Source organism: Bison bison, unplaced genomic scaffold, assembly GCF_000754665.1.
Source record: "Bison bison bison isolate TAMUID 2011002044 unplaced genomic scaffold, Bison_UMD1.0 scf7180017864484, whole genome shotgun sequence".
In the NCBI taxonomy this organism is placed as follows: Eukaryota; Metazoa; Chordata; class Mammalia; order Artiodactyla; family Bovidae; genus Bison; species Bison bison.
The window spans coordinates 4,950,964-4,966,079 of NW_011495044.1; the positions used below are offsets into that span (position 1 = coordinate 4,950,964).

General features: G+C 45.5%; 1 protein-coding gene across 2 annotated transcripts in view; it reads right to left on the minus strand.

Annotated features, from left to right (window-relative positions):
• Positions 1-14,143, minus strand: part of PPIE (peptidylprolyl isomerase E (cyclophilin E)) — a 16,436-nt gene extending 2,293 nt beyond the window's left edge. Inside the window, exons 1-8 of one of the 2 annotated variants that reach the window (XM_010862732.1) lie at positions 14,087-14,143; positions 12,989-13,087; positions 10,360-10,403; positions 9,649-9,675; positions 7,996-8,077; positions 7,232-7,332; positions 5,769-5,892; positions 939-1,124 (exon numbers count right to left, since the gene is read on the minus strand). In XM_010862732.1, coding sequence (XP_010861034.1) covers positions 939-1,124; positions 5,769-5,892; positions 7,232-7,332; positions 7,996-8,077; positions 9,649-9,675; positions 10,360-10,403; positions 12,989-13,087; positions 14,087-14,117 — 694 coding nt within the window. In that variant the 5' untranslated portion in view covers positions 14,118-14,143. The remainder of the gene's footprint in view (positions 1-938; positions 1,125-5,768; positions 5,893-7,231; positions 7,333-7,995; positions 8,078-9,648; positions 9,676-10,359; positions 10,404-12,988; positions 13,088-14,086) is intronic. The other variant, XM_010862733.1, reaches the window with a different exon arrangement.
• Positions 14,144-15,116: the final 973 nt, after the last annotated feature.

Below are 15,116 nucleotides of genomic sequence, written 5' to 3' on the forward strand. Positions count from 1 at the left end.
TGACCCTGCTGGTGGTCCTGGGCATGGAGCGGGGAGTGCAGATGCTGCCTCTGCACCTGCAGATGGGAGGGCGAACGGGACGAGGAGCAGGAGCCGACTATGGGCCGGGTGGAGAAGAGTGCCTTCAGTGGGCCAGTGGCGCCTTAAGTCTGTCTAGAGGGGGACCGAGAGAACCAAAGGCAGGGAGCCTGGATAACTTTGTCAAGAAGTTTCGGTTAAAAAGGGGACCAGAGGCATGGGTGATAGCTGACGGGGGGACGTGAGTCAAAGAAAAGATCGACACTGTGTGCTTTTGTGCTGATCGAGCAGAGCAGGGGACGTGCATTACAGGGGGCAGCGGCGGGGCATGAGTGCAGAACCAGGTTCCGAAGGGCGAGGGGTGGGGAGGGTCCGGGTCATGAGCAGAGGGGAGGTGGCTCAGCCCCTGTACTTGGGGGAAGTCAGCGCAGGCAGGTGTGCACAGATGTGGGAGGCCAAGCATCAGCTGGGGCAGAGGGTGACGTGGAGGTTTCGGGAGTGAAGGGGCAACTGTCGTCTCTGACCAGGACTGAGCGTGAACTAGGGAGTTCTGTCTACTGTGGCTGCCGAGGGCCCCCTAGAGAACTGCGGTCTTAAATATCAGTATAGTTCTGTATTTTTTTCTAGTTGCTGGGGAACCAACCACTGCAATTTTTTACTAGAGAGTCTGACAGAGAAGCAGGCAATGGGGTTGAGGGAAGAAGAGCAGGCTTACAGTGGCTGACCACAAAATTTAAGCTATGCCCACAGTTGTGGACACTGTGATGGAAACAGGCTCGCTCCGTTCCAGCCAGACTGAACGCCTCTCCTGTTCCCTGGGTGGGGGTCTGGAGGAGACCAGAACCACAGCCTGTCACCCCCTGCACAGCCATCCTGCCACAGCCCAGCCCAGCGACCATCACCCACCAGCCAGATCCCACCTGGTCCCGTGTGTTTGAGGATAAAGTTTTCATCGTCAAACTTCTTCCCGTAGATGGACTTGCCCCCGGTGCCGTTGTGGTTGGTGAAATCACCGCCCTGGCACATGAACTGGGGGATGATGCGGTGGAAACTGCTGCCCTTGAAGCCAAAGCCCTTCTCGTGGGTGCACAGGCAGCGGAAATTCTCTGGGGCCGAGAAAGGAAAAGGCACCTGATTAAAACACAAACCAATGGGGGGACTTCCTTGGTGAGCCAGTGGTTAAGAGTCCATGCTTCCAAGGAAGGAGCACAGGTTCAATCCCTGGTTGGGGAACTAAGATCCCACATGCCTCGGGGGCATGGTCAAAAAAAACCAAACAACGAGATCTCTAACTAGACTCTGAAAAACTATGTTATATTTGTTTAATATTCGTATTTTCATTTCAAAATATGACATGTTCATTATAAATCTTTGAGATATGATTATCTCGAAGGATTAGATGGAATTCTACTTAAAGAAGGCGTGAAAACATGCATTCTAGAGCTGCTCCACCCTAAACTGGTGGTAAAGCAATTTTTAAAAACAAAGACCAAACAGGATCTTAGAGAAAAAGACAGGTCAAGTCTTTGTGACTTTGCACTTGGCAATGTCTTAACTGCAACACTGAAAGTATAAGTAACAAAAAATTGGCAAATGAGACTTCATCAAAATGAAAAACTTCTGGACATCAAAGGACACTCTCAACAAAATGAAAAAGGCAACTTAGGGAATGGAAGAAAACATTTGCAAATCACATCTCTTAAGTGTTCATATACAATGAACTCCTACAAATCAACAACAAAAAACCAACCTAGTAAGTAAATACACAAAAGACTTTCACAGACATTTCCTCAAAGAAGATACACAAATGGCCCCTACCCCTAAGCATGTGAAAAGATGCTTCACATCATTAGTGATTAGGGGAATACAAATCAAAACCACAATGAGATCCCACTTCCGAACTACTAGGATGACTATGATAAACAGAAAACAAGTGAGGATGTAAAGAAACTAGAATGCTTATACACTGCTTATGAGAATGGAAAGTGGTGCAGCCACTGTAGAGAGTAATTTGGTCGTTCCTCAGAAAGTCAAACTAGAATTACCACATGACCCAGTATTTCCAGTCTTAGGGAAGCACCCAAAGTAATTGAAAACAGGGATTTAAATCCTTATTTGTACACAAATGTTCACAGTATCATTATTCATAATAACTGGAAAGTGGAACCAGTGTTCAAGTGTCCATCAACAAATGAGTAGAGAAACAAACTGTGGACTATCCAGACAAGGGAATATCAGCCAGCCGTACTGATACCTAAATGAGCCCTGAAAACACAATGCTGAGTGAAGTAAATCAGACATCAAAGGACAACTACTGTTATGACTCCATGTATATGAAATGTCTAGAACGGTAAATTCAGAGAGACAGAAAGTAGATTAACCATCACCAGAGGCTGGGAGTAGAGGAGAAAGGGGAGTGACTGTTAACGAGTCCTGAATTTCTATTTGGCTTCCCTGGTAGCTCAGCTGGTAAACAATCCGCCTGTAAGACTCCAGTTCGATTTCTGGGTCATGAAGATCCACAGGATTCTTGGGCTTCCCTGGTGGCTTAGACAGTAAAGAATCCGCCTGCAATGTGGGAGACCTAGGTTCGATCCCTGGGTTGGGAAGATCCCCTGAAGAAGAGAAAGGCTACCCACTCCAGTATTATGGTCTGGAGAATTCCATGGACTTTATAGTTGCTATTAGGGGTGGTGCAAAAGTTTTGAGAGTAGATAGTGGCGATGGTTGTACAACATTGTGAATGCAATTAACGCCAGTAAATCATACACTTAAAATATGGATAAAATGACTATCCCCTAAAAAGGAGCAAGAGAAGAGACAACAGCAACAAAAATCTTTGGAACCTAGAAGACAAACAGGAGCCATAACTGACAGAGCAGACCTAACAAAGCTGAAGCTTAAGCTGATAAAGCCAAGAAGCAATTTGATTTCTGCTGCAGAAATTCCAAAACCTCAGTGACAAGGATGAAGATGGTTCTAAAAGCAGTAAGTCTGGTTGAAAGCTCACTTAAAAAAGTAGCTAGCCCCCAGATCCTCTCTCTTCCCTAGCCCTGGCTGCTGGTGGGAGGTTTACCCTTCAGCAGGTTAAAGCAGAGGGTCTCTGGTCTGGGATGCTTTATACATACCTGAGCGTTGAGGTACCATGATGACAAATGGAGATTTACTGAAGTTCATATACTGCTCCCACAACCTCCCACCCTCCATGACAAACAACTGGACATAGAACCATTAGCAAGAGACTAGAGTCTTCTCTGTGGCCTCTGCTCTGTCCAAGAGACTATGACTCAGGGATACTGATATCCGAGGTCCAACAGAAAGACAGAATCACCTCATAGAGGAAGCCTCAGTCAGCAAGCCTTACCAATGTCCAGGGAGTTTCCAAGCAGATTTTAAGGACCCTAGTCTTATATATGAGAAAGGCATCTAATGTGAAAAGCAAAGACTGAAACAAGCAAACAGATCAATAACAAACAAAGAAAAACAAAGAGAAAAAAAAAACTGAAAAAAATAATTTCAAACATAAGCTGTATAGGAAAAAGAAATTTTAGTATACTAATCTCCCAAGATGAAATGATAGTACATGCATGAAATAAGCAGGGGATACTATGAAAAAGAACATTTAAAAATGTTCCAAAATGTGAGTAGAGAAAAATCAGAAGGGATAAAAGTAAAGAAATAATTCAAGGAAAACTTTTCAAAAGATAGTACTGTCCTAACTGATGGCTGTGGTATGCAGGATAATGGCTCCCGAAAGATGTCCAGGTCCCAATTCCTGGAACCTGAGAAAATGCTGCTCACAGCAGAAGGTACTGTGCAGATATGATTAAGGTTCCAGACACTGAGATGGGGAGAATGGCCTAGATTACCCCGGTGGGCCTAGTATAATCACAGGTTATAACCAGAGAACCTTTCCCAGCTAAAGGCAGAAAGAGAGAGTTAGAAGTGGATGGACTGTTGTACAGCAAAAACTAACAAAACACTGTAAAGCAATTATATTCCATCTCCCCAACAACCCACCCCCCAAAAAAGAAGTGGATGGGAAAGGAGGCAGGCGATTCAAAACGTGAGAGGGACTGGATCAATCACTGCTGGCTGTGATGATAAAGGAGGGGGGCCACAAGCCTCTGGAAGCTGGGACTAGCCCTCAGCTGGCAGCCAGCAAGGAAATGGGTACCTTCATCTACAGATGCAGGAAACTGAATTCTGTCAACAAAGTGACTGTCTCTGGAAACAGATCTACCCATAGAGCTACCAGTAAGGAATGTGGTAACCCAGCCACCATCTTCCTTTAGCCTGGTGAGTCCTGTGTTGGACTTCTGGCCCTCAGAACAGCTAAGACAACAAACTTATGTTCTTGTAAGCTGCTAAGTCTGTGGTAGTTTGTTACAGCAGCAAGGGCCCACTGAATATCTAGCAGGATGGATGGAAGGAGATCTACTCCAAGGGGACAGTATTTCAGAACACAGGACACAGAGACCCTTCAGGCATCTAGACTAGTGTTATCTAACAGCTGTTAAGCATCTGAATAACTGAAGAAGTGAAACTTAATTTTATATAACTTGAATTAATTTAGGTTTACAGAGTCACACGTGGACAGTGACTACCATATTGGGACAGCTCAGCTCTAGACAGAAAAAAAAAAAAAAAAGGTTTTGTATAAAGGACCAAGAATCAGAATGACATTAGACTTCTCTAGAATTCTACATCCGAACTATCAGGTGGGAAAGTAGAAATTTCCACACATCAGTCTCAAAAACCTGACCCTCCAAGTTCTTTTCTCCATAAGCTACAGAATTATATCCTCTACCAAAGTGAGGGAATAGATCAAAAAAGACAACAGAGGTCCCAAGACAGGAAGCGAAAGCAGGAGATCCCAAGACAAAGGCTATGAGATGGGCCTGGAAGGCAACTGGTCCAAGCCGGAGGAGGTCAGAGGGCTCCAGGGAGGAATAAGTGAAACTGACAAAATATCTGATGTGTTTGAACATGATGGAGATTTACACAAGCAGGAAAATTTGGGAAAGCTCAGGAATATGTGTACAGAATACTAAGCAAATGTGAAAACAAGAGAATTATGAATTCCAGGGAAAACAAAGTGCTGTGTATGAAAAGAAGCTATCACAGTATGATGCTTACATAGAATGACCTGTGACCTAACTAAAATTATGGTAACAGATAAAAGGATGAAGGAACTGGGGAACTGATTTCAAAAGCTAATTCCTTATCTTCTCAAGTGGGAAGTCAATAGATGTCTAAAATGAAAAGACATTAAAACAAAAAACAAAAAAATCAGAAAGTAGCAACATACATCTATTATCTACAAATATGGAGGTTAAAAATCAAAAGAATCAGCTAAGAGTTGAAATTGGCTGCCTCTGAGAAGCAGCAAATGGTGCTGGGGGATGGCAGTAGGGCAGGGGGGCACTGCTGTGTTTTTCAAAACAAACTATGAAATTAACACTCCTAACTATATGTCTACATAATAAAATTTAGATTAAAAGAAGGATAAATAGAATTCAGTATTTAACAAATGAAAAAATATTCAAGAAGTTGTTAGTTATCGGTAGTTAGTTCTGAAGAGTATGATTAGATATGGAGAAGGAACAAAGACTCAGGTTTTCAATTTATTGCCTTCAATACTGTGAGAGAGAGAGAGAGAGAGTGTGTGTGTGTGTGTGTACTTTAAAAGAAACAAACCAACCAACCATGAATACACATTCACTTGTATTAAAGAAAAAACTGCTCACCTGCGGTCATGGGCACGACGTCTGAACGCAGGAGCATTTGGATGCGGCCAGCTGGCTTGTTCCCAATCTTGATGTCCATGTACACCTGAGGGTTTGACCGGGCCTTTTTTACAGCGGGCTCTCCCTAGATGCAGGAGAAATGGCCAGGTTAGAGAGAATGCCCTGACTCCCCAACTAGGAGAGCGAGTGTGAATGAACACACCTGAGAACCCAACTAGTGAGCAAGCTGAACAAGGTGACGCCAGGGAAGGCCCTGGGCTGCAGAAGGTGAAGGCCACGGCCACGGCCCCCAGTTTGGCATCCAGTGGCAGGAGACTTCAGCCTCGTCTACCTGGAGCCCCACCTGGCAGGCATGTCATCTCATCACACTCCCTCAGACACATCAGGTTGCCTCGCCTTCACCCTCCTGTGTGTTCACAAACAACACTTTTCTGGCCCCAAACAGACAACTCTCAACACCTTCACACCCCAGCTCAAGGTCACCCACCTTGATCCAGTTAAAAGGACCCATTTCTGTAACACCATCCCCTCCCTGTGCATAGCCCTGCGTGTGCACAGGCTGGCTGCAACGGAAGCAAGGAGTACCGAAGTGCTCACAATGGAGGTGGCAGGGACCTTGCTTTATACTCCACTTGTAGGCACTCTGCTTAGCCTATTTCCTGCTTGAGTCAATGTGGATGGAAAGTGGTAAGTTAGTGAGTTGGAGAACACAGGATGAACGAGATTAGAGGAGGGAGGGCAAGACTTGCATTAGAAATGTCTGAAGCTCAGGACTAGAAACAGAGGCCAGGAGAGATTAGAGGAGGGAGGGCAAGACTTGCATTAGAAATGTCTGAAGCTCAGGACTAGAAACAGAGGCCAGGAGAGTCCAAGAGCCTAGGAGAGGCTGTGAAAGATCAGAGTGACTGCTGCTGTTTTGGCAGAGAGGGGAGAGAGATTATGAGTCAAGAAAGAAACCCAGAATATCAGTTATAATGGGGAGGGGCAGCTGGAGAGGCAATGGTTAGAGAGGTGCACTGAGAATCAGAAGGAAGTGCCAAGGCAGATTCCCTGGGAGGACCTCACACCTGTGCCCAGACTGCCCAGGGAAGGTACCCTCACCCCGCTCTGCCTCCCTTGCGTCAGGAACAGAAAGACGGTGAGCTGGGAGCACAACACTTGCGTGAAGGAGGAGGACTGACCAGGAGGGTGCAGAGGCCCACTCACTGCCCTTCCTCACCTCATACTTCCTCCTAGTCAAAAACAATCACAGAACAGAACCCAGCAGAGCTGAGAAGCTCCTCACGCAGAGCACAAGGTCGAGAGGCTTAGAGCTTCTCTTCAGTTCACTCATTACCAACCTCCACCAAAACACTGTGAGTTCACTTTTCATTCTCTCTACTTTTGTATATACATTTACAGATTTCCATAAAAACCTAAAAAAAAACAGTCTTCTGGGGGGAAGTGCCAGCCTGCAATCTCACCTCCTGCGTTTCCACTTTGGGAGGCTCTGACCCCTCCTCCTCTTTGTTCTCCTCAAGCGTCTTCCCAGAAAACTTCTTCAACCAGTCATCATCAGACCAAACTGAAAGGAAAGAAGCGAGCAGATGAGAACCAACTCAAGCCATCAGCCAGCTGCTAAGTAGGTGCTCTGGTCAGTGAAGCAGAACATGTTTTGTGGCCCTCTCGGCCAGAGGTCTCCACTTTGGGAAGTCGCATGTGTCAGGCAAGTTCCCATCTTTTATAGACTGCCAGCCCTCAAGTCCAGCTCTTGTGTGTGTTAGTCGCTTAGTCGTGTCTAACTCTTTGAGACCCCATGGACTATAGCCTCCCAGGCTCCTCTGTCCATGGGATTCTCTAGGCAAGAATACTGGGGTAGGTTGCTATTTCCTTCTCCAAGCTCTTAGCAGGGCTACATTAAAAAGCTACATTAAAAGCCCCAGGGAAAGGTGCAGCCCTTGCCAGTCCCAGCCCCTGATGGAACCTGCCAGGAATGTTGAGAACACTGGGACAGATGAGAGATCAGGAATGGCTTCTCTCATAAAGGAAACAATTACCCTGGCGTGGCTGAGAAGCTACACTCTTTATTTCCCCACAAAGGTGGCACATGTCCTTTGCCAATGTAAACCATCCTCTACTACCGTCCGCCAGAGAAGCATTCAGTGCCTACTTTCAAAAAAACTGGGACAGGAAGGCAGGCAAGGCCAAACTGGAGGGTGTGATGGGCATCTGTATTGCTCCCACTCACCTGGTCTAGAAGAGCCTTCCTTAATCCTCATGGGTTTTGCCAAATTGACACGAATTGTCCGTCCAAAGAGCTCAGATTCATTCTGAAAAGTGTGAAAATCCATTTGCTTAAACTGTTAGGTTAAAAGAAAGTCAGACGCTTTCCATTTACTTCTGATACATCTGAGACAAGCTCATGATTTGTTCTCCCTTAATCCCTGATCCCCTAACAGCAAGTTATACACCTGCCACAAGGCAGCCCGTGGGCTGCAGAGAATTTCCTCCTGGGAGCCATCATACAGTTCCTTTCTCCTTTCAACTTTATTAGTTCCTTATTTAGCTGCACTGAGTCTTAGATGCAGCACATGAGGTCTTTGCTGTGGCCCATGGACTCTCTAGCTGCAGTACAGGCTTAGTTGCTCCATGGAATGTGGGATCTTAATTCCTTGACCAGGGACTGAACCCGCGTCCTCTGCATTACAAGGCGGATTCTTAGCCCCTGGGCCACCAGGGAAGTCCCTTTCTTTTTTAAAATTGAAGCATAGTTGATTTACAATGTTTTGGGTGTGTGTATATATATATATCTTTGTCAGATTCTTCTCCACTATAGGTTATTAGACAATATTAAATAACAGGTTCCCTGTGCTATACAGTAGGACCTTGTTGTATATCTAGTTTATATGCAGTAGTATCTGACCTCCTTTCTTTCTAGTAATGACCTGTGCTAGCAAAAGTGACGCTGTTTTCAGAGTACTCTGAAATTACAAGGATAAATGCAATTTCCAAGTACCTGAGTTCATTTTCAAAAGTCAAGGTCAGCCTTAAACAATGAGAAGTGATCTCGCTCTGAGAGCTGAGGACAACAGTTGATAAATGGGAAACAGAGAACAGGAATGAAGGAAAGCCTTATTACCCTAGGATAACTGGTACCAGGAAAGGTCACTCAATGTGAAATCACTTAAAGACAGTAACACATGGTAAAATGTGAAGGGGGAAAAAACTGGGAATGTACTGTGACGAAACTGAAATTAATGAAAATAAATTTCTTACAGTTAAAATTCAGCTTTTAAACTATGGCCTAATTTGAAGAACAGAGATATAATGGATGTTTATACATCTGCAGTATTTTTTCCAATAAAATCCTATCAACAGTATGATTATCTTTGCATTTCCTATCTAATGTGAAAATCCTAAGTATCCTGAAGAGGGAACACACACTCAAGAGCTACATCATTGCCGCAAGGAGCTCTCCAGGCTGTCCCAATCACTTGGATCAGCAGCACATCCTATCATTATCCTTATCAAATTTCTCTTCTCAATTGTTAACTGGTCTAACACTTCATGAAACCCTGCCTCTTTTGTAAAATACGCAGTTTCACTGTGCAATTACTTTGCATTGTTTACAATTTCCTATCCTAGACACAGGCAGCCAGTGAGAGACTGGTCAACAAGGATGTTTAGCCTTTACATTATTATCAAATGGAGAAAGATATGTGAGAAAGGACAATTTTATAAGTGATCAATTCACAGTGAATATTTTCACACGATGACAATTTGTATATACTTCCTCATGCAATCTTGTAACTTTGGAGGTTTAGCAAACCCAATGTAGAACTAAGTGCCCTCTGTACCACCAAAAAACAACTTCTGTAAGAAGCAGGATTCCCAGCCTTACCATGTTGTCAATAGCTGCTGCAGCATCCTGCCAAAAAAAGACAAGGTACGAATTTAGGTTTGCAGTCAAATGCTTCTTGGAGTGTCTAAACACATACTTGGTAAAATGACAACAAAAAAACAATCCAACAGAAAAGGTCTCTTTTTTTTCCTCACCCAGGTTGCACGTGTCTAACGAAGTGCACTTCCTGGCTGACTTCAGCTATTTGCCATTTGAAAGTGAAAGTGAAGTCGCTCAGTCGTGTCCAACTCTTTGCGACCCCGTGGACTCTAGCCCACCAGGCTCCTCCGTCCATGGGATTCTCCAGGCAAGAATACTGGAGTGGGTTGCCATTTCCTTCTCCAGGGGATCTTCCTGACCCAGGGATCGAAGCCAGGTCTCCCACATTGCAGGCAGACGCTTTAACCTCTGAGCCACATTTAGTGGAAGACAAAGAAAGTATCACCAGTGCTACCAGGCAAAGATGCTCAATGAGCAGGGCTGCAGGAGTTCTGCAGAGCAAGAGGGGCAGGACCTAGCAGGTCTGTGATGTTTATCACAGCCCATGGTTTCATTAAGTGAAGGCAGCTTTCCTTCAAACAGTGTTTCTCATCTCTCTGGAAGCATCAGCATGAGGCCCAAAACTCCAATCCCAAATGAAGAACAGCTCCTTTTGTAATCAGTAACAATAATAACAAGCCAAATACTTAACACAGATAACAATTTTCTCACCTCTGCCAACTCAAATTCAACAAAAGCAAATCCTCGGTGCTTTTCTGAAAAAAGGCAGACAATATCAAGCAATTATCATGTTGGCAACAGGAAGAAGCAGGTGGTCACAAAGAAAGTGAAGTCAGTCACATGCCTTATCCATTTACTAGAAATTCTACACCATCACTATTTAGGAAAAAGGTATCTTACTCTGATTCTTTCTAGTTTAAATAACATTTTAAGCAACTAAATTAAACTGTTTTGTAGTGAGTGAAAGTCACTCAGTTGTGTCCCCCTCTCTGTGAACCCATGGACTGTAGCCTGCCAGGCTCCTCTGTCCATTGAATTCTCCAGGCCCAAATACTGGAGTGCGTAGCCTTTACTTTCTCCAGGGGATCTTCCCAACCCAAGGATCAAACCCAGGAAATTATCCCACATTGTAGGCAGATTCTTTACCATCTGAGCCACCACGGAAGCCCGTTTTGTAGTGAACATAACTAAATAATGAACTATACTTTTAATCTTTAAAGGCAGCATTCTTTACCAAAGCCAAATCTTAACCTTTGCACGAAAGGCAGCTAGAAAAATGAAGTCATTTAACCTATCAATCAATCATTCCAAACATACATTCTGAACATCAACTGTGCATAAGTCGTGAATCCTAAAACCTGGGTAAGGATGCTCAGTCTTAATCCTCAGCAAAATGCTAATCTAACCAACACCAACTAGGAAGGCCAAGTGCACAAAAGCATTTGTTTAAGTAACCAATTAACCTTACAGAGTCAACATAACCTTATTGTTTTTATACATATAAAGGTCCCAGGAAGGTTAAATCCATATACAATGTTGATGATAAGAGCTGAAGCCATACAACTCGTCTCAGGACTCAGCAGAGCACAGGTTGCTGAAACCACAAAACAATCTCAGGACTTAATGTAGCTGAGGTTCTTTTGTCTCCTTGAGAAAAGAATTCGCTGAGAGGCAAAGCGGCATGGAAAAAGTCATTTATTAGTATATGACGCTTGTGAGAGATACAAGGAGGCAGGCAAGAGAGTGCTGTGACAAGAACTTAGTGGGGTACAATTTAATTTTCTTTACTTTTAAAATTCATTTATTTGTTTTTGGCTGTGCTGGGTCTTTGCTGCTGCATGGAGGCTTCCTCTAGTTGTGGCGAGTCGGGGCTACTCTCCGGTTGCATGGGCTCCTCTCTAGTGTGTGGGCTTCTCATTGCAGTGGTGGCGAGTCAGGGCTACTCTCCGGTTGCATGGGCTCCTCTCTAGTGTGTGGGCTTCTCATTGCAGTGGCTTCTCTTGTTGTGGAGCACCGCTCAGTAGTTATGGAGCACTATCTCAGTTGCCACAAGGCATGTGGAATTTTCCCTGCATTGGCAGGCAGATTCCCAACCCCTGGATCACCAGCGAAGTCCTGGGCTATACTTTTATAATTAAAGGAAAAGTGAGGAGGAGAAGACGACTACCCTCTTCCTCATTCTTTGAGTCTCCCATCACTGATTCTTCCTACCTGCTGGGTAGGGGAGTTTTTGACCCTGCGTGGCTCCGCTAGGACTATCATGGCGCTATGGAAATGAGCAAGAAGGCAGTAACAGATATTAAAATATGGTAAATCATTTCGGGTTTCAGTATAATGTCACCTTTCCCCTATATTTTTGTTTTTAGTGTGTGCACAGGAGCATGGCCAGGAGAAGGCACTGGCGACCCACTCCAGTATTCTTGCCTAGAAAATCCCACAGGCAGAGGAGCCTGGTGGGCTGCAGTCCATGGGGTTGCTAAGAGTCAGACACGACTGAGAGACTTCACTTTCACTCTTCACTTTCATGCATTGGAGAAGGAAATGGCAACCCACTCCAGTGTTCTTGCCTGGAGAATCCCAGGGACAGAAGCCTCATGGGCTGCCATCTATGGGGTCACACAGAGTCGACAAGACTGAAGCGACTTAGCACCAGCAGCAGCAGCAGGAGCACAGCCAAGGGATCATTAACTTACTGACCTCAACCAGCAGAATGCAGGTGTCACTGCTATATGGTGCTGTTGTTAAGCGGGGCTGCTTGGTTTTGTTGCTGAGTAAGCCTGCTTTCTTGAATGATCAATTAACTCACATGGGTCTCCCAAAATTCCCTCTCTATGATCCCCTAGTGGGATTTCTAAACTAGTTGTGTACTCTAGAGCTGGGCCTAAAACTCCAACCTTAAAAATGACAACAAAGGTTAAGACAGAAAACTGAACTGCAGCTGTGATACTAACTGAAGGAAAAGTTCAGGTGCAAAGAAGCTGAGGCCCCATTTTTGAAGCTGGGCTTTCCTGCTACCCTATTTAACAGCACAGCTGCCAAGGAGAGAGCAGGTGTAGGAGAGTGCCTGGCAGGCAGTTCGAAACAACAGCTCTCCATGTACCTCGAAACCCATCTTCCTACTGGCTAAATGAAAACCTTGTCTTACTTCAAATGCAATATATGGGATCTAAAAAGCATACTTCAGCTCACAACCCCAAGTCTCCGTGAAGTCCTTCTGCATAAAGATCACTGTCACGCTGCCCAAAGCATATTTAGAACGTATTGTAATATGACTTACAAAAATTTTAAGTTCTTTCCTAGCAGGAGGATTCTGGGCACGAGAAACACTAAGACAACTCACCTGTTTCATAATCCAGAGGAATCTGGATATCCGTGATGTCTCCAAAAGGGATAAAAGCAGCGTGGAGAACTCTGTCATCCACCTCCTCTGCGAGTCCACCTGCAAAGACATTAAGTGCCTTCTGAACTACCGTCCTCCATTCTCTTGAGAAGTCCCTGCTGTAACATCAGCACGCCGTTGTCAGGGCAGGGATCTTTCCATTCAGTCCTTCGGGTTCATAAATATCCCTCTCATTTGCTCCTTCACACTTACTTACGAAGCACACTCTTCCCTCTCCTTTCAGACCCTCATCTAGCCCGGAGATTCCCGCCACAGCTTCATAACTGCCTCCCTTCTCCTCCACAAAGCCAACCAGTACCATCCTGGGAACGTACAGACTTTAACTCATCACTTCCCTGCTTAAAGTACTTAATCCTCGGGATAAAGAACAAACTTAGCACTGTACACAAGGCCCTGCCCACTTCTTCAGCCTCTTACCCTTTGCTTCCCCGCAAAACGACACATTTCCCTGCAAGTGTTAGACTATTTCACACCTTTGGGCCTTTGCTCGTGCTGCTCCCTTTCAGTAAACACACTTGCTCCTATTTCGCTACATGGCTAATTCCAGCTCATCTCCGGCGTCACCGCAACCTGTAAACTTGCTCTCACCTCTCCAGATGGAGGGGTCATTTCTCCCCACACCGAGCCCTAAGTCACCAGAGTCCGTCCCCACCAGAGCTCTCATCAAACTGTGCTATTGGGGTTATTCTCATTTTTAGGCGGCTAGCCTGGGAACTCTTTCCCTGAAGAGTGGGGGCTGAGCCTTTGCTGCGGTGAATGTAAAATGAATGGACGCGAGGATTTAGAGGTCCCTAATATTCCTCCAACCATCGCCCCGGCCCCAGGTGATGAAGAGGTTGTTGTTGGAGGATGGCGGGCTTCGAAAAGAGGTGCAACTATGTCTCAGGCTCACTCTCTGAGACCCAAGCAATACCGCCACAGATGCCACCTAGACAGCTGCTCGCCGCCTCCCGCGTCCGGAAACCTGTCCAGCTCCACGCCACGACCCACTCCCGGCCCGGTTCGCCCACCATCCGCCTAGCCCCCAAGCCTGCTCACCCACATACAACACTCGCTTGGTAGTGGCCATCTTGCTCTTGCGCTCTTCCGCCGGAAGCCTGCATTCGGCCCGCCCCTTCCTCAAGGCTCCGCCCCCGCGCACGGCTATCTCAGACCCCGCCCACTATGGCATAAGCTGTGGTGGCCTCTGGGTGTCGTAGAGCTGCGAGTGAAGCGTAGGTGCATCTTAGGGCCTGAACCGACACGGCTTTGGCTCTACCGGTACTCCCTGCTGTGGAACACACTCCCTTGCGGATTCAGAAGGAGTCAGCAAGTAATAAACAACCAATAAAGTACGGTCAGCGGGTCACCCCGCCCATCTATTTTTGGACAACCAAGAGCTACGAATGGTTTTTACACTTTTAAAGAGCTGGGGGGCGGGGAAAGAAGAAGAAACAAGAATAATATTTCGTGACATGTGAAAATTATATTAGATTCAATTTTCATTAAAAAAATTTTATCAGAACGCAGTCTTGCTCATTCTTTTTAGTATTCATATGTGAGTGCTTTCAGGCTGCAGGGGCAAACCCAGAGCCTACAAAGCTTGAAATATCTACCATCTGGATCTTTGGGAAAAACGTTGACCGACTCCTGGAATACATCAACTAGTAGCAAAACATAAATTAGCCTAAGTGGTACAAAATAATGGGGCCACTTCTTTTAGGCAGAGCAGTTGGTTAAGACCTCTCTGAGGCCATATTTAAGCTGAAACCATACAGAAGAGGAGCCAGAGAGAGGAGGGAGCAGGGGAAAAGGTTTCCGGGAGAGGAGACAGCTTCTGTACCTTCTTGTGGGCCTTTGGGAGGAGAGGGACGTGGAACATCAGACAGAACAGATGGGTAGGGGTGGCAGGATGCATGACCCTGCAAACCATGTGGAATACTTGGGGGCTTTGAGAAGCTACAGAAGGTTGTGATGGGTAGTTACATGGTCACATTTATACTTCAAGATAGTCTCTGACCATTGTGCCCAGAATGATTTGGGTGGAAGCCTAGAGACCAGGAGGTTAATGCAGTCAAGACTAAGGAAG